Consider the following 24503-nt stretch of genomic DNA (forward strand, 5'->3'; position numbering starts at 1 on the left):
TTAAGAAGAAGATTTCTTCAAAAAAAAAACAAACACTCCTCTTAAAGAAGCTTACCATTGATATTTTTAATCCAAACTCTCAGTGTATTAAAAATTTAATACAAGGTTTGATCTTTTTAAAAAAATTTTTATTTATTTTTAGAGACGGGGGCGGGGGGCGGTGGGGAGGAAGGGAAGGAGAAAGAGAAGGGAGAGAGACATTAATGTGTGGTTATCTCTTGCGCTCCCCTTACTGGGGACCTGGCCCACAAAACCCAGGCTTTGTGCCCTGACTGGGAATCAAAACAGTGACCCTTTGGTTCACAGACCAGCACTCAGTCCACTGAGCCACACCAGCCAGGGCAAGATTTGATCTTTAAAGGCTCATGTCTAGCTGTATCATCTCCTTGTTACTCACTGTTGTAACCTTTTGGACATTCCCTTAACTATCACTAAATGTATCTTTCTATCAATTTTAATTTCAATTACAGTGCTATCATCAGCACTGTAAGTGGGTGATTTATCTGGTATTCTGGCCTCATACTTCCTTGAGCCCGGCATGAATGTTGACCTTCATCTCCGCTTCACTTCATGTAGCTACTGCAGTGGCCACAGTAAAATTGTCACTGGAAGTACAGTATTAGTCCACCTTCAGATCACCATTCGCCAGCATCAATCTCTAGCCTTCCACCTTACTTGTATAACTACTTCCACTTTAATGTTTGTCATCTCATCAGGATTACATGTACTTTGTTCCTTCCACTTTCTCCTAATCTGTCAGCCCTTCTGTGTGCCGTTCTCTTCCCTTTCTCTGCAAGTGAGATCCCAAGGCCTATTTCCACTTCAGTCGTTCCCTCGCTCATACCCCAGACTTCATTTCCATTTTAATACTTGTGACCACTATATTATATCTTTTACTTAAAATATTTTGTAACACACTTATTAACATCTCAAAACCTCAGTTGTCTCATGGATAATATGGTATTAATAATAATATATAATATAATATGGTATCATGATATTAAACAAGTTGCTGTTTAGTCTGCCTTCTGCCCTTGTGGAGAAAAGTTACGAACAAAGGTAACATGACATTTAGAGACAGACCACGTTTGCCCCTGCGTGTGCTGCTACAGAAAGTAACCAAGCCAGGCAAACACAACACACAGTTTGGTTTCCCATCTTCTCAGGGCTCCTGAAGATGGTGAGAGAGTCCAGCTCCACAAAAGCTCGTTTATTAACCTTTAGAAGATGGATGCTTATGTATTTAGAGTAACTGAATGTATGTTTACGTTTTAGAAATCTCCGAGAAGCAAGGGATAATGCTTTGGCTGAGAAGGACCGAGCAGTGATGGCTGAAAAGGATGCTTTAGAAAAACATAATCAGCTCTTAGACAGGTAAGCAGCCTCAAACTAGAAATCTTAAAACTCCTATTTTTGTTCTTGTCACTTGGATTTTAAAAATTATATTTTTAATAAAGTATAATTTTTATTTCAATTGAAGTATAATATACATGCGTTATTTTTACAATGTATAATTTTTTTATACTTTGAAACAAGATAAAGAGCAATTCACTCACGCTGGGGAGTTTGCAAACACTGATTTCTGTAACAATAGTTTAGTTTTGCTGTTTCTGGACTAAAACGAAATGGTATATACTCCTTTGTGTCTAGCTTCTTCCACTCAGCCTTATTCTGTGTTTCATCCATTTATTCCTGTATCAGTGGTTCATTCCTTGCTATTGCTGAGTATGAATATACGTACCACAGTTTGTGTATTCATTCACCTATTGATGGGCATTTTGGTTGTTACCAGTTTGGAGCTACCATGAATAAAGCTGCTATGAGCATCTGTTATACATGTTTTTTTGTGGGCATATGTTTTTATTTATTTCTCTTGGATAAATGCCTAGGAGTGGAATTGTTGATCATAAAATAAATTAATATTTTACTTTAAGAGAACCTGCCAAAGTAGTTGTACCATTCATTGTACATTCTCCAGTTCATTTTTTGAAAATCTTTATGTTTTGGTTCATGTTTAGGAGGGAGGGAGAGGAAGAGAGAATGATTTATCTTTCATTTATCAATAGTAAAGGATATTTAATAGGCTAATTACACAGAAAATCATTAATGAATATTAAGGTGAACATCATTACCTCATTGAACACTGCATTTTTCAGTGGTTTGACTATATGGAGAATAAATAGTGCTTAACTTTTTAAAAAACTTTTTATTTTGAAATAACTTCAGACAGAAAAGTTACTAAGATAGTACAAAAAGTTTTCATATACCTTTGACATACTGATAAACTTGGAAAATAAGTTGAATGGGTCTTTTAATTGTTAAATGTATAGTTGCAGATTTATTTGTGATTTAAGCAATACATGAAACTAAAGATTGAGGCAAGTCTTCATATAGTTAACCTATTTTTAATTTTTTAGATTGTCAAAATCTTTTAGAATGGCTTGAATTATTATACTTCTGAATATACATCAACTTTATAAACTTGATTGACCCATCAAAGAACTTGAATAAATGTAATATTGAAGAAGTCTTTCCTATAATGTGAAAATATGTCTAATTCCAAAGATCTTAATATAAATTAAATTTATAAATCAGCTGTTTTTGTGTATTACAACCTATCTTTAAACTTATCTTCTATTATGTATAACCCTTCTATTTATGTATCTACATGATTTGCACTAAAGATTTACTTGGCTTTTTTGTGGATTTTGTTGTTTTGATGTTTTTAAATGTGATAAATTTAGTAATGGCTCTAGAATAATATTTATGAACAAACTAACAAACTTTAAAAGAAAGCATAAGATCTTAGCTAGTAAACCAAGCAGAATTTTATAACTTGCTAGCTTTGGTATGTTCTTGTGAATTTGGAAAGAGGAACATAGTAAATCAGACCTTAAAATAGGCCACTTTATATTTATACTAAACTCTGTAATCTTCTTAACACCTAAAATTACTCTTTACCTACTTGTTCAGAGACTGGTATTTATCCTAAAGGCCATGGGATACTTTGTACCTAAAAGTATCTTCTGAATTACTGAGAATTCAATTATCTAATGCTTATTAAGCACATAGAACAGTGTCTTGCACATTAAGTAGTACTATGAAAACATTTGCTAAGACTGTAGAAATGTTTGCTTTTATTATTGTAAACTAATTTGTTTAACTATTTCTATTATTAATCTTTACTAATGAAATTTTTGTTACTAAAAAGTTGGTATCTTTCCAAATCATTTTCCATTAGACTATTGAATAAACTGGTACAGCTCATTTTTAAATTGCCAGAGGAGAGGGACTTTAGCTCCTTGAAGTGTTAGTCAAAAACCTTGCTTATTCAGAGCCTGATTTTCAACCAGCCTTAAATGCAGTAGTTTTAAATCAATCCAAACAAGGAGAAAAACAGAGTATTTCTAGACACAATAGAAATAACCTACGAGCAGCAAATAGCGTTGATGCTCACGCCTTTAAAGGGCATTAGGGGACCAAGCATTTATTGACTGAATAAATGAGAGTGATACCCTGGAATCTAAAACTCAAAACGAGTGTGGGCTTTAACAAAATGCTTAAAACAGGTAAAGGTACTTGTTTGTTTGTTTTTAAGCTATAATATCAGCAAATAAAAGGAAAATCTCTACTTTAAGGCTATAATGTTGCTAGATGACTTCAAAAGAGGAGGATTCTTGGTGTCTCTACAGTTTCATTCTTTCTTAATTTATGCAGTTGCAATTCATGTTAATGTAATGCAATACAATTCATGTTAAAAATTTCAAGACTTTTTCCTGAAACTTGAAAACTTTTTTCAGAATTGGAATGGCTGTTCCTTTCCCTATTGTACCTTCACTCTTCCATATGAGTTTTTATAGTTATATTTTTCATATTATACCTATCATCCATCCAAAGTTTATTTTAGAGAATGGTGTACATACAGAACAATTTTTTATGAAAATGTCAGTTTTTTTAAAGTTAAACTATACATTTAATGGGATCCGTATGAAAATACCAGCCAGGTTTATTTTTATGTCTACACACTACCTTCCTGTTGTTGGGTGGTATTGGAGTTGCACAGGCCTTTTGGGATCCTGGTAAAGGGGATTGAGGTAGGGATGCATTTGGATTGAGTGGTTTGGAGTCACTTCTGTTTCATAGTTAATTTATTGCTAGCCATTTCTGAGTAGCAGTGGCTTCCAGGAAACTCTTATTATCTACTATGCCTGACCCCCATATATGGTGAGAGATAAGAATGTGTTTCAGGTACCCTTTACTGGAACCAGGAATTTTATTATTTTATTGTATTTTATTTTATTAATTTTATATTTTATTTTATTTCTTTTTTCCTCCTCCCCTCCCTCCCTCCTTCCCTCCCTCCCTCTTTGTTTCTTCCTTCCTTCCTTCCTTCCTTCCCTTCCTTCCCCTCCTGTCCCCTCCCCTCCCCTTCTCTTCTTTCATTCTCGTTGTTTCTTTCAAAAAGGGAATTTAAATATAGAATACAAAATGAAATGCATCCAGAACTCCCTTTATTCCTACAAGCTTACCCACACAAAACCTTCTAAAATCATTTCATACCACAAAATGGCTAGCAAAGAATAAAAAGGTATTAAGCTTCCAAAAAGTTTTGGAAGGGTACAAAAAGCCCCTTCCAAGAGGTTCAGCTTGAAGGTGATGACTGGGTCAGAGAAGCCCGCTTCTGGAGGGGGCCACCGCTTGCTCTATTACAGCAGTAGGCCAACACTGCTGTAACAGACACCCTGAGCATGCAGTTGGCTGGAGCTGCTGGTCGGGAGGCAGACCATTTATTCCCTTTATGCATCCTTCACTTGCTTCACTCTCAAATCCAACCTCTGCTCCACAAGTGCCTGAGAGAACCAATGCATCGTGACTTTGAGGTGGAGGGGCTTATCTGAAAAGATGACGCGGAACCAGCCAGGCTCCTCGCACATGTAGGACGTGTATGATACCAGGGGACAATACTAGCTTGTTGTCCAGGATGAAGCTATAAAGAAGCAGCTCTTCCTCAAATGTGCATGGGTCCAGATACTCCTTAAAGCTGATCCAGACATGAAGGCCAGAGCCCCAATTGAGAAAAGGGGTCTTAAGTGCATTCTACTTGTTAGTGATGTACCTGTGAGCTGCCTGCAGCCGACAGCAGTTAGTGGGCGGGTGCACACTGTCAGTCCAATCTCAGCCCTGGAGCAGCCGACACAGTGTGTGCTGGTGATGCCAGAGATGCCGCAGAGGAAGCCAAAGGCATTCACGGCAGGGGCCACCTCCTTGTTGTGGGAGCGCAGAGTGCCAAAACGCAAGCGAGAGATCAAAACCCTTACCGGTGCTCCAGATCAAATGGGTCCTGTTGGGCTCAGGCAGACTTTCCATACTCAGAACACTGTGGAATGCAATGGAATCATCAAATACAGACAGCATGTAAATCTCATCTATAATCACACAGAGGTTGTACCAGTTGGCAAATTCCAGGTACTCCTTCAGTGAGTCCGGGGGTAGGTGTTTCCCAGAGGATTATGAGAGTTGATGAGCACTAGGCCTATGACCTTTTCCCCCTTAAGACTAGCCTCAAGCAGGGCTTTCTCCAGCTTGTGCAGTCAGCTGGGATGGTTAGGTATTCACGTCAGTGATCTCATTGTCCAGGTGGACATGAATCACCTCAACTTTCACACACAGGCGGGAAGTATAGGCGAAACCAGCATGGAAGTGGGCAGAGGTCAGAAAGGCCTCACCCGGATTACACAGAACCATGGTCAACGAATGGAAGACAGAGCAGCAGCCGCTTAGAATCGCCACGTTTTCTGCATCAAGCTGGGCAGGTCCCTTGCAGTAGCAGGTCAGGAACTGTGCGACTTATTCCCACAGGAATGCTTGTCTATCCCATCAAAATATCGCAGGCCATTGACAGTGTAGTTCATGTCACTCCAACTCAGGCTTTCAGTCCTCAGATCGGTGCAGAGCTTATTCTCACTGATGCCAAGGTTAGTGAAGTCTGAGGTGTCCTTGTCCTTGTGGCATGTGTCTCCTCGGTAGGTCCTGTAGTCCTGGAAGCTGGAGTGGAGTAACGTAGAGATGTCAACCCCATGGTTGGACAGATTATGACTGACAAATGCAGCTTCCAAATCACTCAGTTGGTGACTTAGCTGGTCAGGCTGCCTGGACGATTGGGCCTGCTGCCCACCTCCAACACCACCCATGGTGTCCAGGGAAGAGCACCTCAGCTGGAGCTCCGGGCTGCTTGTGGCCCCAGACTGTAAGAGGCTGACAGCCTGGCGCAGTAAGTGGCTGAGGATGGCTTCCTGCTGCAGGTGCCTGGTCTCCAGCTGCATGATGTCGTCCTCTGCAGTCTGCTGCCAGCACAGGGTCAACTCCAGCAGCTGGGTGAGGGACTCTGGTTTTTGAGGCCCTGGCCCCTCATCTGGCCACAGGGCTTGTGGAGGGTGTCTGATTAGTGACTCGTGGTCTTCTCTGTATTGGCCTCATTGGGCCAGTCTTTACCTTTCAGGGGACAAAGTGAGAATTTTCCAAAAAATAACCTCTTTATAGTACTACTAATCTGTAGATCAAACAACGGACACATTTGGTGGGTCCAGAGTTTCTAGGAGTGCCTGTAGCTTTTTTCCTGGAGATAAAAGGCCAGCCCTGCCACAACCATAGGGCCCGCCTGCCCCCTGAGACGGCACTGTGTCCCCTGCAGCTTCTGTCTGCACTGGGTCTGGCCTTCTTACTTTACAGAGGTAATAAATTTATCATTTATTTTGGAAGAGATCCCCTGGTATTCCTCAGACCTCTGGACACTCAAACTTTTTACTAATCTGATAGATTCCTAAATCTTCACAGGGTTAGGGGATTTTTTTCCCCCCAGCTTTATTAAGGTATAATGAACAAACTGTAAGATGTTGAAAGGACAACCTGATGATTTGATATATGTATACATTGTGGAAGGATCCCTCCCCCGTGAAGTTAATTGACACCTCCACCACCTCACATCTTTATCTTACATGTGAGAACATTCAAGGTTTACTTTCTTAGAAAATTTCAGTTAAACAATACAGTATTATCAACTGTAGTCAGCATGTCATACATTAGATCCTCAGACTTTATTCTTCTTACAGAAAGATTTTTTTTAACCACACATACTGAGTCTATGGTTCATATTGAAAAATAAAATAAGTGAGTTTCTGAATAAGAACAGCAAATTATTTCGGGTCCCTGGGGTACCCAAAAAGGTGAAAAAAGAAATGTTGGATTCATACCTCACACTTAATACTAGGATAAATCCCAAATACATCGGCTGTCTTTATGAAAGTCATTAAAGTACTAGAGAAACCATAGGACAGTGTTTCCATAGTCCTGGGTTGCAGAACACTTTTGGAATTCAGAATTTGTAAAAGTAATAATTAATGAACATAGGTACTTACAAATGAAAAATGTTGGTGTGCAGTTACTACCATAAAGGTCAAAAGACAAAAGCAATCTGGAAAAAAAATATTTGCAACTCCTATCACAATCATGTGATTAATTTCCCATAAGAAGACCCTCCTGCAGATCAACTATAAGTAAAAATTAGATTGAGATTAAAATTAGTTATTTTCAAGCAAAAACTGAAAGGTTGATAATACACTGTGTTTTCATGGATATAGAAAAACAGGCAATCTCCTATTTTGTTAGTGGATTTTAAATTGGTACAACCTCTTTAAAGAGTAATTTAATAACCAGTCAAAAGAACAGGGCACATTGCTCTTGGCCAGGAATTTAATTTCTAGTACATTATCCTATAGATATTCTTGCTAGGTGCAAAATATCATGTATAACAATTTATTCTTTATAGCATAGGTTGCTGCTACAAAAGATTGAAATTATCCCAAACATTCATTGACATTTTGGCAGTAACTAAATAAGTTATAGTACATGGTTACAGCTATAGGATAAAACATGTAGCTATACAAAAGGAATAAAGTAACTCTATATCCTGACAAGGAAAAATCTTTAAGATATGTTGTTGGGTAAAAAAAGGCAAGGTGCAGAACCATATATATGTGACAGCATAACCATATAGAGGCACTAATTTTTTTCACCCAGGAGATATAGTGCGCGCACACGCACATACACACACACATCTGTGTAGATAAGTATATGTGTGTATATTATATATATATTATGCTGTCATTTCTATATAAATTTAAAAACAATACAATGTATATTTTATGTTTGTGTGTATTTGCTTGGTATATATAAACACATTGCTTATGGAATAAAAAAATGGGAGGCTGGGGGACAGATGTTGAATATAGATTTTTTACAATATATTCTTTTGTCTTATTTAAACATTGATATGTGACATTTTTAACCTTTCAGAGTTATTTTCAGGGTTAGATATAATAAAATATTATAAGTACATGTCTTAGATTATGTGTTCAATAAGCAGCCATGTTTGCAGTGGTTGTTAACATTGCTTTGGATCGCTTTTCAGCCTTTTGGTTAAGATCAGGCATAGTATCTGTTCTTACCAGTTTAATATTTGATACATACTCTATCCAAGGAAAATATATTAAATGGATATTTGGAATTAGGAGATGGAATGGGAGCTTGCTCTGTCCACTCCATGCATCGACCTGGCATTGCAATACTTCCAGGAACCACCCCAGAAAAAAGATTGCTATTGGAGAAAGCAAAATGACCAAAAGTTAGGATGGGCTCTCTTAAGAATAAATCAAAGCAGATTACATTTCCATCTTTAATAAGGACATTACACTGGTAAATCATAGAAATGAAGTTAGTGTACAAGTGATTTGCCACGACTTTCCGTAATATCCTTCTAAAACAAGATGGGGAATATATGGGCACAATTCAAAGTTAGGTAAATGGATTAGTGGCTCCTTAAGGCTTTACCCAGATGATTTTAGGGAATCATTAATAATCAAGAGGTAGGTTTATCATGGCCATCGATAATGCTCTGTAGTGTTATATTACTGCATTTAGTATAATATTTCTACATTTTTGTCAGTGATTTGAGTAAAAATAAAAACACCTTATATTACAAATTTGATATAAGATAGAGAAGAATAACAATGAAACCGAACTGCAGAATGAAGAATCCATATAGATCTTTTCAAGCAGAAATTAATGACCTGAATGAAACTTAATGAATAGGTATAAGATCATACACTTGGGTCCAGAAAACCTGAGTTATTAGTATAATTGAATTGAATTGAAATGTGAAAATAAATGCTTAGAATTAAAATGTGAAAATAATCTGGGAGATGTCTATACGGATATATTATCCTACAGTAATAGAAGTTATATCTAGAATTGGTTGGTAATTACCTTCATCTATAGAATTATGCTGGGACCTGAGCACCACGCTTTAAACCCAGGTCTTAGAAGGAAAGTGACGCAAACTGTGGATTCAAAGTACCCTAACAGTGCTAGATTAAAACTGTCAACAAATATTTGAAGAGTTCTTAGATGAATGAGCTGGTTTTCTCACTTGGAAGATTTAAAATAATAGAATTGGGATCACTAGGTAAACATAAGAAGAAAGAGTAAAGGTAAACTTGCTATTGAGGCTTCCCAAAATGCCTTGTCATATAGCTTTCTCCGTCAGTGGAAGTGTGTAGGCATTAGCTGGACAAGCACTCAGTAGGACTGTGCTTATAAGGATTGAAGCATCAAGTGGGCAGCTTGATGAGTTTGAAGTCTTTTTCATCCTGAAATTACCTGTGACAACAGCTCAAAAGAGTTAACACATTAATGCAGTTACCATACAAGATGAATGGTGAACCCAAACTAATTTTGAGTATATAACTTTTTTAAATCTCTGCAGTTCACTTTTCCTGTGTTTTCAAAATAAAATCTTAGTGCTTAGAACTATTTGAAAAGGACACTTTGTATTTGTTTAATATCCACTGAAATTCTTTTGAGTATATATTGCCTAGAAATATTGGAACTCATATATTTTGGGAATATCATGTGTGCTTTTGTATACAGTGAAACCCAGGGAAAAATATTTTTATTTTTCAGAGGTTGAGTTTTTAATAATCAAATATATGATTCTGCTTCCTTGGTATCAAGATCAGAATAAACAAATATATTTGAGTCTTTACATGGATTACGATTTCCCTGAATCATACTTTACATAAATAAAGCTTCAGACTTGCCAATATACAATTTTCTAATCAGGTATAATTAGTCTCAACTTTTTTATATATGTTATAAATTTTTCTTTATCATATTCCTCACTAAATGATTAAACAACCAGTGTTATTATAAAGAAAAATGTAAGAAAGTAGTATGCCACCTGTAAATATGAATGAAAGGACTTTTTATTCAAGTGCTTTAATTGTGTATAAAATAATAGAATTCTCTGAGATATAAAAGATCTGCGTAGGCCCCTGACAGGTATGGCTCATTTGGTTGGGCATCGTCCCACAAAGCAAAACGTTGTGGGTTCATTTCCCAGTCAGAGCGCATGCCTGGGTAAGCAGACTCAGTCCCCAGTCAGGGCACGTACAAGAGGCAACCGATTGATCTTTCTCTCCCTTCAGTGTTTCTCTCCCTCTCTTTCTCACTCACTTCCCCTGTCTCTAAAAAATATATTAAAATCTTTTTTCTAAAAAAAAGGTCCACATAGGTTCTAATTCAAGTTCAATAATTTATCTAATACTAAGTAAAATAATAAGTACCGTATTTTGCTGTATATAATATGCTCCCAGTGTAATGCATACCCACATTTTTGGCCCTAACTTTCAGCAGAAAAAAAAATCTTTAATTTTAATTTTCTAATTCAATTTCTTATTTATTTATATTTAGAAACAAATCCGATTATCATATTCCAGGGTATTATTTTGCATACAGATTTTGTTATTGCTTTCTAGAGTTACACTTTTAACACATAAGCATAAATAAAAGAATTAAAAACATTTATATTGATATGGAATTAGTACTATTCACATATAATTTGCATCCTTATTTTTACCTCAAAAATTTGGACAAAAAAGTGTGTGTTATACACAGCAAAACACTGTAGCAAATCCAGTTTTCATGAATATGATGTTATTACCTCATGTCTGTTACTTTCAATCTCTACACATGTGAAAGATTCTGTCAAAAGGGAAATATTCGTACTTGATCAGTGTGAATAATAGAATAAGTTGAATACACTGTTACATCTGTGGGAGCCTACATGAGAGGCCTATATATGAATCTAAAGTAAACTTACCACCTCGAATTAATTTTAATAGTATTTTTAAGTTATGATTGTTTTAAATGTTTTAAGATATATATTTTACATTTTGAAATTGATTTGCAATTCATTCTGTAAATATTTTTAAATGATAATTGATGTTATGTTTTCAATTTCTACAACATTTCTGATTATAGTTGGATTTTGTCCTCTTTTTTACTGTAGAATACCAAAATAGAAGGTGAATAAGGTAAGGTATTTTTATGTCACACCAGGCTAGTTTAAAGCTTGATGTAGAAGATAGCTTTCTTAAGATTCCATTCAGTGCTTTAGCCCCAAGATTAGAACAGTTTTGGTTTGTCTTTATTCTGCCTTTTTTCATATTATATTGTTTTATCTTTGTTTATCTGTTTTTTAATCTGCTTCTGACTTCTTCAAGTGACAAGTCAATGTATGTATCATTTGCAAAATGAACTTAATGGAATGAAGAATAATAGGATTAGAAATAAAAGCTATAGTACTTCCCCAGCATGTGTGGCTCAGTTGGGCATTGCCTGCAGACCGAATAGTTCAACTCCCAGTAAGGGGACATGCCTGGTTTGCAGGTTCAGTCCCCAGTCAGGGAGAGTACAGAAGGCAGCCAATCAACGTTTCTCTCACACGTTGATGTTCTTTCCTTCTCTTTAACCCTCCCTTCTCCTACCTCTAAAATAAAAAATTAAAAAAAAAAATTTTTAAGAAATAAAAGCTATAGTATTGTACTTAAACTTTATTTCACTTTGTGATAATTTTATTCGTTAATTCTAGATGTCATGGTTACATAATGTAATTCACATCATAATTGTCATTTGAATGCATAAATTCCTAATTCTCAATCGTATATTAAGTTCCTCTTGTCATACTTTGTGAAAGAAAGAATATATAATAAATTCATACTTTTTAGATGATATTTTTAGTATCTGAATTTTTTTGTTTGCTGATTTGCAAAATACTCTCATTAATGGGTTATTCTAATGATTTTCTATAGTTTATAAAATTATATTTTCTTCATTACTTGATTTCTGTTATTCCTTCAATGTTCTATTTTCCCATACGTTTGCTTTATTTGTATTGAAATATTCTAGCCCCATTTCTAAAATTTTCTCTTGGCTTTTAGACTGCTGCTCCATCTGACATAAATTTGTTCACTTGTATAGGATTGTATCTCAAGCTGTACTCAGTACTTCCTAAATTACCCACAAGTGATTCCATTGCTTTCCCCAGTAAAGGTTTTGGAATTAGTAGTAATGTAATAAACATGAAAGCATTAAGAAATTTATTGCTGAGATCAAAAATATCTGTTCCTTTTCAATTCAGACATATAAGGCTCTGTAAGGAACCAATAAGAAAGTCCCATATTCAGATCACAGCATATAGATTTTATTTTATGCCACCTCTCATCTATCTTTCTTTTTCTTTATTGGGTATTGGTCTGATCTGAAATTCCTTGTCCCACCAGCAACAGTGTCCCAGGAAGTCCCTTAACTATTCATGGATAATTTATTGCTTATATTGCTTATATTTTATGCATATTTTATTGGGTAAATGGAACAGTTTGGTGTGGAGAAATGCTCTTTGTATACGTCCTGACATACACCTTTTTTCTCCTCAATTCTGAATAATTCAATGTCCATCACTCTAGGGGTCAATTCACTATTTACCTTCTAAAATCAAGGCTGTGCTCCTTCATTCTATCTTGGCCATAATTTTTTTTAGGTTCTTATTTTAAACAATTTCGTATGTGCACAAAAACTGTAAGAATGGCACAAAGAACCTCTGTATTATCTTTTATCTAGTTTCACCCTTTATTAACATTTTGCATCATTTGCTTTATCATCTTATTCTGTCTCTCTCCCTCCTTCCCTTCCTCACTCATACACACATACACACATTGGGTGTTTGGGGTTTTTTTCCTGAATACTTTAGTACATTGAATACACCATATACTTTTACCTCTTCACAATTTATTTTTTTAGGAATACGTAACCACAGTTTACTTTCAAATATAGGACAACATTAATAGTAGTACTTCTACCCATTTTGTCACTTATCCCAGTAATGTCTTTTTATTACAGTTTATCTTCTGGTACAAGATCTAGTCCAGAATCATGCACCACTTTTAGTTCTCATGCCTCTTCAGTCTCCTTCAATCTCGAACAGTCTTCAATTTTTCTTTTCTATTTTGTTTTCATGACACTTGGTCGTGTGTTTGTGTGAGTGTGTGTATTCTTTTTTCCCCTGTTTCCTCGTCTTCTACTCAGCTTCCTCTGTTACTTTAGGAATGACCAACAATGTTCTTAAACTCGAACCATACCTTTATGCCTGATAAGCTGAGATTTCTAGCCACCTGACTGATATTTTTATGTGGATGTCTTTTTGGAACTTTAAACTCAGTATTTCTAAAACAAACTGTTCCCTGACATAATCACTCTGCCCAACACAAAAAGTTGCTTCAACTGACCTCACTTCTGTAAATTTTACTACCATTTAAAGCTCTCTCTGTTTGAATCTTCAGAATAATCTTTCTCCTTGCTGCTATGTATAATGACTTACCAAATTTTATACATTCTACCCCAGTAGCACCTATAAAATTCTCTTCACTCCGGTTGCCATCATCCTGGATCAACTGCTCATTACTTCTTGACTGGTGTCATGTTGTAATTGTGTGCAATACCTCTTAATTGGTTGCTCCTTCTCTCCCCACTCGGTTAATCCTCTTGCCCAGACCTGTTTTTCCTCCCATAGTCTGGCATTCTGACTGACATCGTTTGCCCAGGCACTTGAACAAGAAAGCTGGTGATTCACAACCACCTTTTCCTTCTCCCTCCTCCCCTCCCATTTATTCAGCCAACAAATAATTATTGATACCTACCTTGTGCCAGATGCTGGTACATATTAGTAAACAAACTGGAGAGTGCCCTTGCTGAGAATCAGTTGAGGGAGACAAAATAAACAAACGTATATAATTATTGTAATTATACGTTTTGGTGATTGCTATGGACGAGGTTGTGTAAAGAAGAAGAATGGCTTGGGCAGGATTCACCATGATAGATAGTCAAGAAAGGCCTCTCTGACACTGTGTGTGTAGAAAAGGAAATAAAACTGGGACAAAAATAATACTATATTCTTTTCACAGCAATAAATGACTCAGGATGTTTGAAGTAGGCTAAAATAAAATGTAAAACTATTCTACAATAACTTATTAAAAATTGTTTTAAAATAATAATCCAGGATCTTGAGAATTTCTCTGTAAAGACTTATTTACATAATAAAGAGATGCTAGAGGAGAAGAGTGGAAGGGGGTCAAGTGTATGATGGAAGGAGACTGGACTTCACCGGCGAGCCTCAGTGGAGTATACCTATGTACTATGAAATTGTACACCTGAAACCTACGTAATAACAATTGTTACCTGAATAAATTTAATAAGTATATACATACACACTTTTTAAAAGTAATAACTTCCTCCAAAGCCTTCTGTATCAAATTTTCCAAAGGGAGAGTGCTATTGTGCTACTTCGGCTAACAAGCCCATGCCCACTCTGCTCAGTTGTTGCCAGAGGTTATGGTCGCACTTACGGCTTGGAATTAGGAATAATTTCTAGATGAAACTTATTTTTCGGTAATGGGAACACAATGCAAAAAAAAGAAAAGAAGAGATGCAATTCAATGAATTGTTTGCTTCAGGTCCTGATTAATAAATAATTGATGAAATAAGAAAATAAAGCTCAGAGAATTTATACATACTAGAATTCTTAAGCACTTTTTAGCTGAATCCAGCTTAAGACCACATTATAAAATGATGGTCAAATATATGTTTAATAAAATTATGATCAAATATATGTGTGTCTCATTAATTAGCTTAGAGAGAATGTTGGTAGTAACACCAAGGTTTCAGGCTCATTTGACTTACAGACTTCCTTGGAGGGTTGGGCTGGGAAAAACAGCACAGGTGAGTTCCATGGTCTTCTCTCAGTCTAGCCAGCTGCCTCACAAGTGTGTGATATTGAGTCACAAGAGAAGAGAGTAGATAGAATCAGTACAAATATGTAGTATTGCTAGAAAAAGCACTCAAGTACATGCCCTCCTGGTGACTTCTCAGTAGCACCATGTTTGTAAATGAAGGAAAGCACATTTTATGGCTACACACTTTTTAGGATGCTTTCTTAGAAATCTAGAATCATTGTTGGCCATTTTACATGTGAATTGAACCAGCAAGAGAGAGTATACAGCTTTCTTTATAGGCTGCTGCTCTGTTGCTTTGGGGGATATTTTCATAGATTTACATTTGGTAAATATATCCACGTCCAAAAAAAGATATGTATAAAAAATTGGAATGCCAGCTGACTAAGTCAACTCATAAAACCTTCAGTTAAAAGTAAGATATTTTCCACGATTATTTTAAAATATGATGTTTACTGGAAGGAAAGTCCAGAGAATTACCACAGATGAAGTGTGAGTGTATTTCTCCCACTTGTAAATGAGCTCTTATTTCCTACAGTGTATATTCTGGTCCACAATGAGTCATTTTCAACATGTTTCAATTTAACTCCTAATACATTTTTAAACTTGGCAGGCATATTTAGGTGAACATTACTTCCAGTTTTGGAGACTGCTTCTAAATTATACTTCAGTATTACAGTCATCATGAAAAGTTCTTTCACTAAAAAGGAAACAGGATTGATTGGAAGAGTATGTTTTAGGGCAGCAAAAAAAAAAAAAAAAAAGTTACCACTGAATAAAAATCAGATCGTTAAGCTTTTTAAAATTTTGTTACTAAATAACCCTTTTAACATTGTCTTTAAAAAGCTGTAGTTATGAGCTCTTTTCACTGATAGAAGATACTTAAAAGAAGAAATGATGATTTATCCCATATAATAAAGTTAATATTTATTGATCCCTTACTATGCCTAGCAATATTTAGGTGTTTTATATGTATTAACTTTTTAAATGCCTACATCATAAGTAGTAGTTTATTTCCTATAAATCAATCAGGCTTTGTTTTTATTATAAAACATGGAGCCTGGCACATTTCTGGACATAAAACTAGAGCTACATGGGTGTTTTTAAAAGCTACTGACTTTATGGGGAATTTTACATATTGCCAATTCTTGAACCTTCTGGCAGATTTGAGTTGATCAATCTGTCCATTGCTACTATTTTAATATTTCTTATTTTTATTATGAATTTTATACTGTGCTACATTATTTTTAACACTTTAAAAGTTCCCAAAAGTTTAGAGTTGGGAAGAACTTAGATCACTGAAAACATTCTGCTCACTTTGCAAATGAGGAAACAAATCTGAAGAGCTTATATGACTTGTCCTCAGTTATACTGTTATTAGGAGCAGGGCCAGAAGTAGACATCTGTTCTCTGCATTCCCATCCCAGTTGTTCATTGCGCCACCAATTAAGTCACAGTATTAGTAACAGTGTAAGAAGCACAATATGTGTGATGTTATATTAAACATAAATAGGTACATTTTTGTTCTCCAATACACATGTTAAAACAACAACAAAACTCAGAAAAATACTGTATTAATTTCCTGTGGTTGCCATAATAAATTACCACAACCTTTGATGACTTCAAGCAACAGAAATTTATTGTTGGCATAGTTCTGGAGGCCGGAAGTCTTTAGCGAAGGTGTCAGCTAGACAATACACACTTAAAATTTCTAGGACCAATCTGTTCCTTGCTGCTTCCATATTCTAGGGGCTGCAGGTATTCCTTGGCTTTTTTGCCGTATGGCCACATCACTTCAGTGTCTTCCTCTGCTGTCCCATTGCCTTTTACTCTGCATCTTTTATAAGGATACATGCAGTTACTTTTAGAGCCCACCCAGATATTCCAGGATAGACTCTTGTAAAGATGTTTAACTGAACCATATCTGCAAAAGACCCTTTTTCCAAATTAGGTGCTCTTCAGGGTTCTAGGGAGTGGGATGTGGACATGTATTTTGAGGAAGGGACCCCATTCAACCCACTCCATATGCCTCTTAAGTCATTTGAATTATTCAAACCACTATGTATGCCTTTTAAATCATTTCAATTAGTATTTATTAAGGTCCTTCAATAAGAATAGCATTTTTTTAAATTTTACAAGCAGAATTTTATGTCATCTATATAAAATTAGATTATTTTTTTCAACCTACAAAAATGACATTTAGCAAATTACTAACTCTTGAACAAATGACACCTTAGAGATTCTAGACTCTACCATATGGTATATGACATTTATTATGAACTAAAAGTCATGTAGGATGACTTACATTACTTTTTGTAATAAGGACATCATAATAGTGACATTAAGGGTTAAAGAAACAGAGTTGGACATTTTTAAGTCCCTAAAAATCTAGCTTTAAGTTAAGCTATATTAACTTCATATACACCATTTAATTAGTTTTTCTGTAAATTTTGCTTTACTATAGTTGAGATTCATTAAATAAGATCTTGAATGCTTTAATAATAAAATACTACTTCATGTATTATTTTTGTTCTACTTTTTCTTTTCATTAAGCAAGGTTTTAGTCCTTTGTTTTAACAAATGTTTATGTATAACAACATTTACCTATACCTATGTTATACCTATGTTATATGCCACATGTGTGTTCATTTAGTTTCTCCTTTTGTAGAAGTCATTATCACTAGGTGTGAAGATATTCTCAATTCCTTTTAGCCATTAAAGGGTGTTATTCTAAATGAAAGAAGAAACAACCAATATTTAATTCTGTGCTTCATAGAATTAAATGAGATTTATTATACAATTATAAGTTATACATACATGTTAGCTGTTATTTGTTATCATCCAGGTAGTTGATTTTTAAAATAAGATGTATCTGTGTTGTCTTTCCAGTACCATAAAGATAAAGGGCTAGGAGCAGCCTCTGACTAGATCTGGTAGAATTATTTCATGCATTTGGATGACTTTCACTCTTACAAAGCTCTCTAAAGAAGGTTCCTTTCCTCAACTTACTATTTCATTGTTAGCAGTTCATATTATTGGGATTTGGGATTTCCCTTGCATTTTTTGTAAGTTTTAAAAAACATATGCATGTGTTTTTTTTAAAACTTAAAAGGCAATGTGTTTTTAATTTACAAGTGAAAAGCCTATATATTTGTTAAAAATAGGAAATGAGTTAGTATATATTGACATATATATACATATATATGTGTATACACATATATATGTTAGTATATATATATAAACAGCAGAACTTAGACTTCCAGTCAAGGTGGAGGCAGAGGTAAACATGGCTTGCCTCACACAACCATATAAAAAATTACAATTAAAATGCAAAACAACTATCACCCAAAATCATCAGAAAATCGGGCTGCATGGAAGTCTGACAACCAAGGAATTAAAGAAATTACATTCATCCAGATAAGTAAGAGAGATGGAATGGACAGTTCCCCACCTCTGTGTGGTGGATAAAATCAGGAGGGACACCTCAGGAGAAAGGGATCCTAGGCTGACACCAGACCGCCCAGCCCAGGGTTCCAGTCCCCAGGAAGTAAGTCACCATAACTTCAGGCTGTAAAAACTGGGGGGGTTGGGGCACTGGAAGAAACTGCAGGAGTCTCAGGTGTCTCCTCCTCAGTGGCCCAAAACGGACTTGGAACTTACACAGACTCACTCCCTCTGGGCTCCAGCACCAGAGCAGCAGCTGGAAGGACACCAGTGGCATACAGGGGGAAGCTGAAGTAACTAGCATTAGGGCAAGTGCCAGGGGACAGCTTCCTTGCAGACAAAACCTCAGAGACCAGACATCAGCCATTGTCCCTTTTCTGGGCCATCCCCCATACAGAACCACAGAGCAGAGATGCCATCTCTGAGACTCCATCAACCTGGTTCACATGGGTTGCCTCGCCCTGCAATTACCTAAGGCTTCACCGCATGCTTTTCTACAATACACCATGGTCCTATGACAGGGAGTCAAAACAGTTCTACCTAATATTAGAAACAAACAGAGGGAGGCTGCCAAAATGAAGAGACAAAGAAATATGGCCCAAGTGACAAAACAGAACAAAATCCAGAAACAAAAAATGGAGATGAGCAGTTTATCAGATGCAGAGTTCAAAACATTGGTTATTAGGATGCTCAAGGAACTCATTGGGTACTTCAACAACCTAAAAAAGACATAGGCAGAAATGAAGATTACACTAAGTGAAATAAAGAAAAATTTATGAGGGAATCAACAGTGGACTGGATGAAATGGACAGGAGCAAGAAAAAAGAATTAAAAAAAGGACAGCTAAGGAGCATTTGGGACAACTTCAAACATTACCAACATTCAAATCATAGGGGTGCCAGAAGGAGAAGAGAAAGAGCAAGAAATTGAAAACTTACTTGAAAAAGTAATGAAAGAAAACTTCCTTAATTTGGTGAAGAAAATAGCCATGAAGTCCAGGAAGCAGAGAGTCCCAAACAAGATGGACATAAAGAGGACCACACCAAGATACATCATAATTAAAATGCCAAAGGTTATAAAGAGAATTTTAAAAGCAGTAAGAAGAAAGCATATAGTTACCTACAAAAGAGTTCCCAGAAGACTGTCAGTCCATTTCTCAAAAGAAATGTTGCAGGCCAGACGGTGGGGGGGACTGGTAAGAAGTATTCAAAGCCATGAAAAGCAAGTACCTACAACCTAGATTTCTCTATCCCGCAAAGCTATCGTTTATGATGGAAGGGCAGACAATATAAACCTAAAGGAGTTCGTCATCACCAAGCCATTATACTAAACGTTAAAACAACTTATTTCAGAAAAAGAAGATCAAAACAATGAACATTAAAATGGCAATAAAGTCACAAATATCAACAATTGAATCTAAAAAACAAAACTAAGCAAACAAAAGAACAGAAACAGAGTCATAGATCTGGAGATCATTTGGAGGGTTATCAGTCGGGAGAGGGAGGATGCAGGAAAAGGTGAAGGGACTAAGAACTATGAATCGGTTGGTACAGAATAGACAGAGGGATGTTAAGAACAGTATAGGAAATGGAGAAGCCAAAGAACTTATATTCATGACCCAGGGACATGAAGTAAGATGAGGGATTGCTGGAGGGAATGGAGGATGCTGGGTGGAGGGGGCCAAAGGGGGAAAAATTGGGATGACTGTAAGAGCATAATCAATAAAATATTTAAAAGTAAAAATAAAAAATAAACAGAACTTAAGTGACACCAAATATCTATTATTAGAATTCATATATTTTCTTTTAAATTTACTGGGACCACACATACGAATTTTTATTAGCTGGATTATTCATAGGTACTCTATATGTAACAAGCCTAACATTTCTAAAATTTTTTTCCAAAATCACAAGAGATGAAATATACTCAAAAGAATACATCTCCCTTCCTCAGGGCAAATGTGGACCTAGATCATTTAGTCAGATAGGCTGTCTGTATGTAAACCTCTGTAAAGTAACTCATGTACCTGTTAATGACAATGAAATATTAACTTTGAAATAGTTTTTCAAAGTAGTTTACAGGAAAATCAAGGTATGGTTAATAGCCTGCCATTTATGAGAATGGAATGTTCTGTATGTTGATGCCACAAAACACGTCTGTTCTTATTTGTCATCTTTTGCTATTAGTTAAACTCTGCATTTGATCCAGAAATAAGTCAACAGATGTTTAAACAAGAAATGGTTGTTGTGAAATTCAGTCATGTATAAATATTAAACATAGATTTTTTTTTTAGCCCAAAGTAATAGCACTTATAAAACCTAAGTTGGAATCTTTAACTTAAGTACTGATGTCTTATTTTTGAAAATTAAAACTATCAGCTGAATGCTTCTAAGAGAAAATGATTTATTAACCAGTTGTCCATGTTGCTAACTACTGTATACTTCCACTTGGTCTCCAGTATAACCAATATGCCTCTTTTTATCATAGAAACTACCCCTTCCCCATCACTATCAGTAGCTCTCTTCAATATTATGCATTCCACTTACGGGAAATTTGTAAGCTCTGATTGCCTTTCTGCAGGCTTACGTACCAGTTTTTACTCCACAAATTTTAGGCAGCATTTACCAATGAGTTCTACCAAGGCATAGAGAAAGTTTATGTCTCTTAAACCAGACATACATCTTTGATGGTAGAAGGCATCAGAGCAGTGTTGAATTAAATGACCCAAACTTTTCATGAACTTTGAATAAAAAGATTAGCAGGAATAATTTGGGGCATTTTGATAGAACTATGTAAAAAGGATCTAGCTTTTTCTCTTTTTATGAAATTTATAAATATTAAATTTTATACACAGATACCATCAGATAAATGCTGTAAATTTGTACCTATAAATACAGAAGAATTCCATATAGGTAAATTCATTTTCCTTTACCATTTTATAATAGAACCTAGTGGAAATTAATCACCGTGAATGCCTCTTCTCTGTGAGAACTGAGTCTTTGTAGTCCAATTCTGTGAACTGTTTTTTGCTTCCCTTAATGTTTGAATGTGGATGAACCAAGGGTTACTTTTTTCTTTTTTTTCTTTTTTTTTAATTTGTCTACTCCAGGTGTTTAACATTGCTTGTCTTATTTCCTTATATTTTAAATGAGAGCCAACACTATGAACTCTGCACTTTACTGTGTACATCAAAAGGCAAAAGAGAAACATATCTCTCCCCATAGTTTCAAAGGAAGAGGTGGAGAAAAATATATATGTTGTACTCAGATTTCTCTTTGGTAGAATTTGGACTAAAAAAGAGCTAAAACACCTCTCTAAAATTTTTCCTATGATGGGCTAGAAATTTTTCAACTCAGTATTTATTGAACCTTTGTTCCTGACGTTGTAGAAGATTTTTTTAAATTTAAGGGTTTGTTTCCAAAGAGCTGAAAGAATGATTGTATATGCATATTTATATTTTAAAGGAAAATGTTATATCTCTTAAGGAGTCTGTAGTGGAATATAAATGTCCCTCTCTATGTGAATGGACCAGTATTGAGAATGACCTTTTAGAGGAGGTGGTATATGGGACATGCATTTATGTGAACTATGAATTTGGATGTGCAGATCTGAAAGAAGGGCATTCCAAAAACTTCATAAACCTTTCTAAATATAGAAAGGGAAAAAAATATTGTCAGGAAAAATAGATAATTCAGTAAGATTTGAAGACACAAGCTGGTAGGAGATAGATTCTATTTTGGTAGACCTGGAAAGTCGGAATAAAGACCTTAAGTTTGCTTCAGTGAGCAGTGCAACGTGACGTGATGAAAACACATTTTACATAATTAAACTTGGCAGGAATATACTTACATACATTCTGGGTAATTCAAGATTCCCTGAATATGAGTACCTGAAGTCTAGGTAATAGGTAACAATGGCCTAAATTCATATGTTGGCATAGCGAATAGATGGGAAATTTGGTTTTAGAAATAACACGCAGCAGGGGGAGGAGGGCGTTGGTGGAGATTTTTCTGCCCTGCTCTCTACTCATCACCCCCTCCTTTCCAGAGAAAAGAAATTTCTAATATGTTTGGATCATATTCCAAGCCACATAGTTTGGGCATCTAGATTATGGATCTCTACTTCACAGTCATGAGTACACGTTGGCCTTCCACGTCCTCTTTTCCTGTGACTGAGAAAACGAGGGTTAAAGCTCACTTTTCCCTCTTTTCAGTCTAATACCATAAATATATATATACTCTACAGCATATATATACAAGTATACTCTAGTATATTTAGTCTCCAGGAATCAGCCAGTGTTGAGGTGGGTTTGGGGTTTAATGGCTTCTCTTAAACCTTAGACTCATCACATTCTCCATCTCTCTCTACCAGAGAAACTCCCTCAGCTATTATTTTATTTACCATTTGCCACTGGCCCCTTTGCACCTATCGTTTTCAAGAATATCATAGTGAGGGATGCTTGTTTTAATGGAACTTTAGACATTTCTTGGATTTCCCCAATTATCATCCAATAACACCCAATGCCGGAGTCTCCACAAGTGGATCCTACACTCTGTGCACATTAGCAATATAATTTATGTTTAAGAGCGCTGTTTCTGAAGATAGACTGCCTAAGTTGTTAGAGATACATTGTTTCTGTTGTTACTAAATGCATGATTTTGGGAAAGTTTTATAACTTATATGTCTCTGTTTTCTCATCTATAAAATAAAGATAATTGTAACTCATAGAATTGTGAGGATTAAGTATTTGTCACATTGTGTTAAATATTAGCAGTGGCGTTTATTACAGGATTCAGTAACTAACTAGATTTTCAAAAAATCTTGGAAAGTTAGTGATTCTTACAAAATTTTCAGGTTGAGGTAGAGAGATTGAGAAAAAAGGAAAAAGGACTCATGGACGTGGACAGGAGTGGGAGAGTGCTGGGGGAAGGGGGTGTAAACGGGCTGAATGGTAATGGGAAAATGTAAGAAAAATTACATTTTAAAAAAAGGAAAAAACCGGGTGGTAGTTGAGTTGACAATAATTTTATTATTAGAACTAGGACTTTTAGAAGCAGCAGTAACTCATGGGTGAATGAAGGTTATGACTTTGATTAAGGGTTTGTACTTGAAGTTCTAGGATACCAGCCACATCACTTCATAAGGTATATAAATGTGTAACCACTGTGTTATACACCTGAAATGATTGTAATATCGTATGTCAACTGTAATTGGAAAATAAATTAATTTTAAATAAAATTAATGAAAGTACAAATCATGTACAAATACAGTAAATGAATGGGAATAAAGAACCCAAGCCTAGGATAAAGAGAAGGCCTAGAGTTCAAGAGTTGAGACCCAGCAACTTCGGTAAAACATATAGTAAGAACTGAAATTTGGGGAGGGATTTACTAAATGCTGGCTATTTGCTGCGGGTCAGATACAATGCCAATGTTTTAAGATTTTCTTTCCTTCTTTCATTCTTATTTCTTCCAAGTGCTATTTTAAATTTATTTAAGTGTAGTTGGTATACAATCTTACATTTATTACATTAGTTTCAGGTATACAATACGGTGATTTGAAACTTTCATACCTAACAATGTGATCACCCCACTAATTCTGGTAATAATCTGTCACTAAGCAAACTTATCACAATATTATTGACTATGCCTCCTTTTCCCCTTTCCACCCACCCCTCACCTCCTCCCTTCCGGATCTGGAGGGTATTATGCTGATTGAAATAAGTCAGTCAGACAAAAACAAATACCGTATGGTTTCACTTATATGTGGAATCTAAAAGGAAAACAAGACAAAAACAGAATCATAGGAACAGACCAAAAGGATAGAAAAACAGAATCACAGAAATAGACCAAAAGGATAGTTACAAATGGTATCTTTTTA

The 24503-nt window shown here is 35.6% G+C and overlaps 1 protein-coding gene, 1 non-coding gene and 1 pseudogene across 2 annotated transcripts in view; 2 read left to right on the plus strand and 1 right to left on the minus strand.

Annotated features, from left to right (window-relative positions):
• PIBF1 (progesterone immunomodulatory binding factor 1) overlaps nucleotides 1–24503 on the plus strand; it is a 177386-nt gene that overhangs the window by 53167 nt on the left and 99716 nt on the right. The window contains exon 10 of the mRNA XM_054586420.1: nucleotides 1276–1374. Within this exon, the coding sequence (XP_054442395.1) occupies nucleotides 1276–1374 (99 nt within the window). The remainder of the gene's footprint in view (nucleotides 1–1275; nucleotides 1375–24503) is intronic.
• Nucleotides 4788–6574, minus strand: LOC129080999 (probable inactive 1-aminocyclopropane-1-carboxylate synthase-like protein 2; annotated as a pseudogene).
• Nucleotides 8456–8646, plus strand: LOC129081212 (U2 spliceosomal RNA). Its single transcript, XR_008530281.1, has one exon. It is a non-coding gene; the product is annotated as a U2 spliceosomal RNA (small nuclear RNA).

The sequence above is a fragment of the Pteronotus mesoamericanus genome, unplaced genomic scaffold, assembly GCF_021234165.1.
Source record: "Pteronotus mesoamericanus isolate MK-2021 breed Mesoamerican mustached bat unplaced genomic scaffold, CSHL_Meso_final contig_94, whole genome shotgun sequence".
NCBI classification, from domain to species: domain Eukaryota; kingdom Metazoa; phylum Chordata; class Mammalia; order Chiroptera; family Mormoopidae; genus Pteronotus; species Pteronotus mesoamericanus.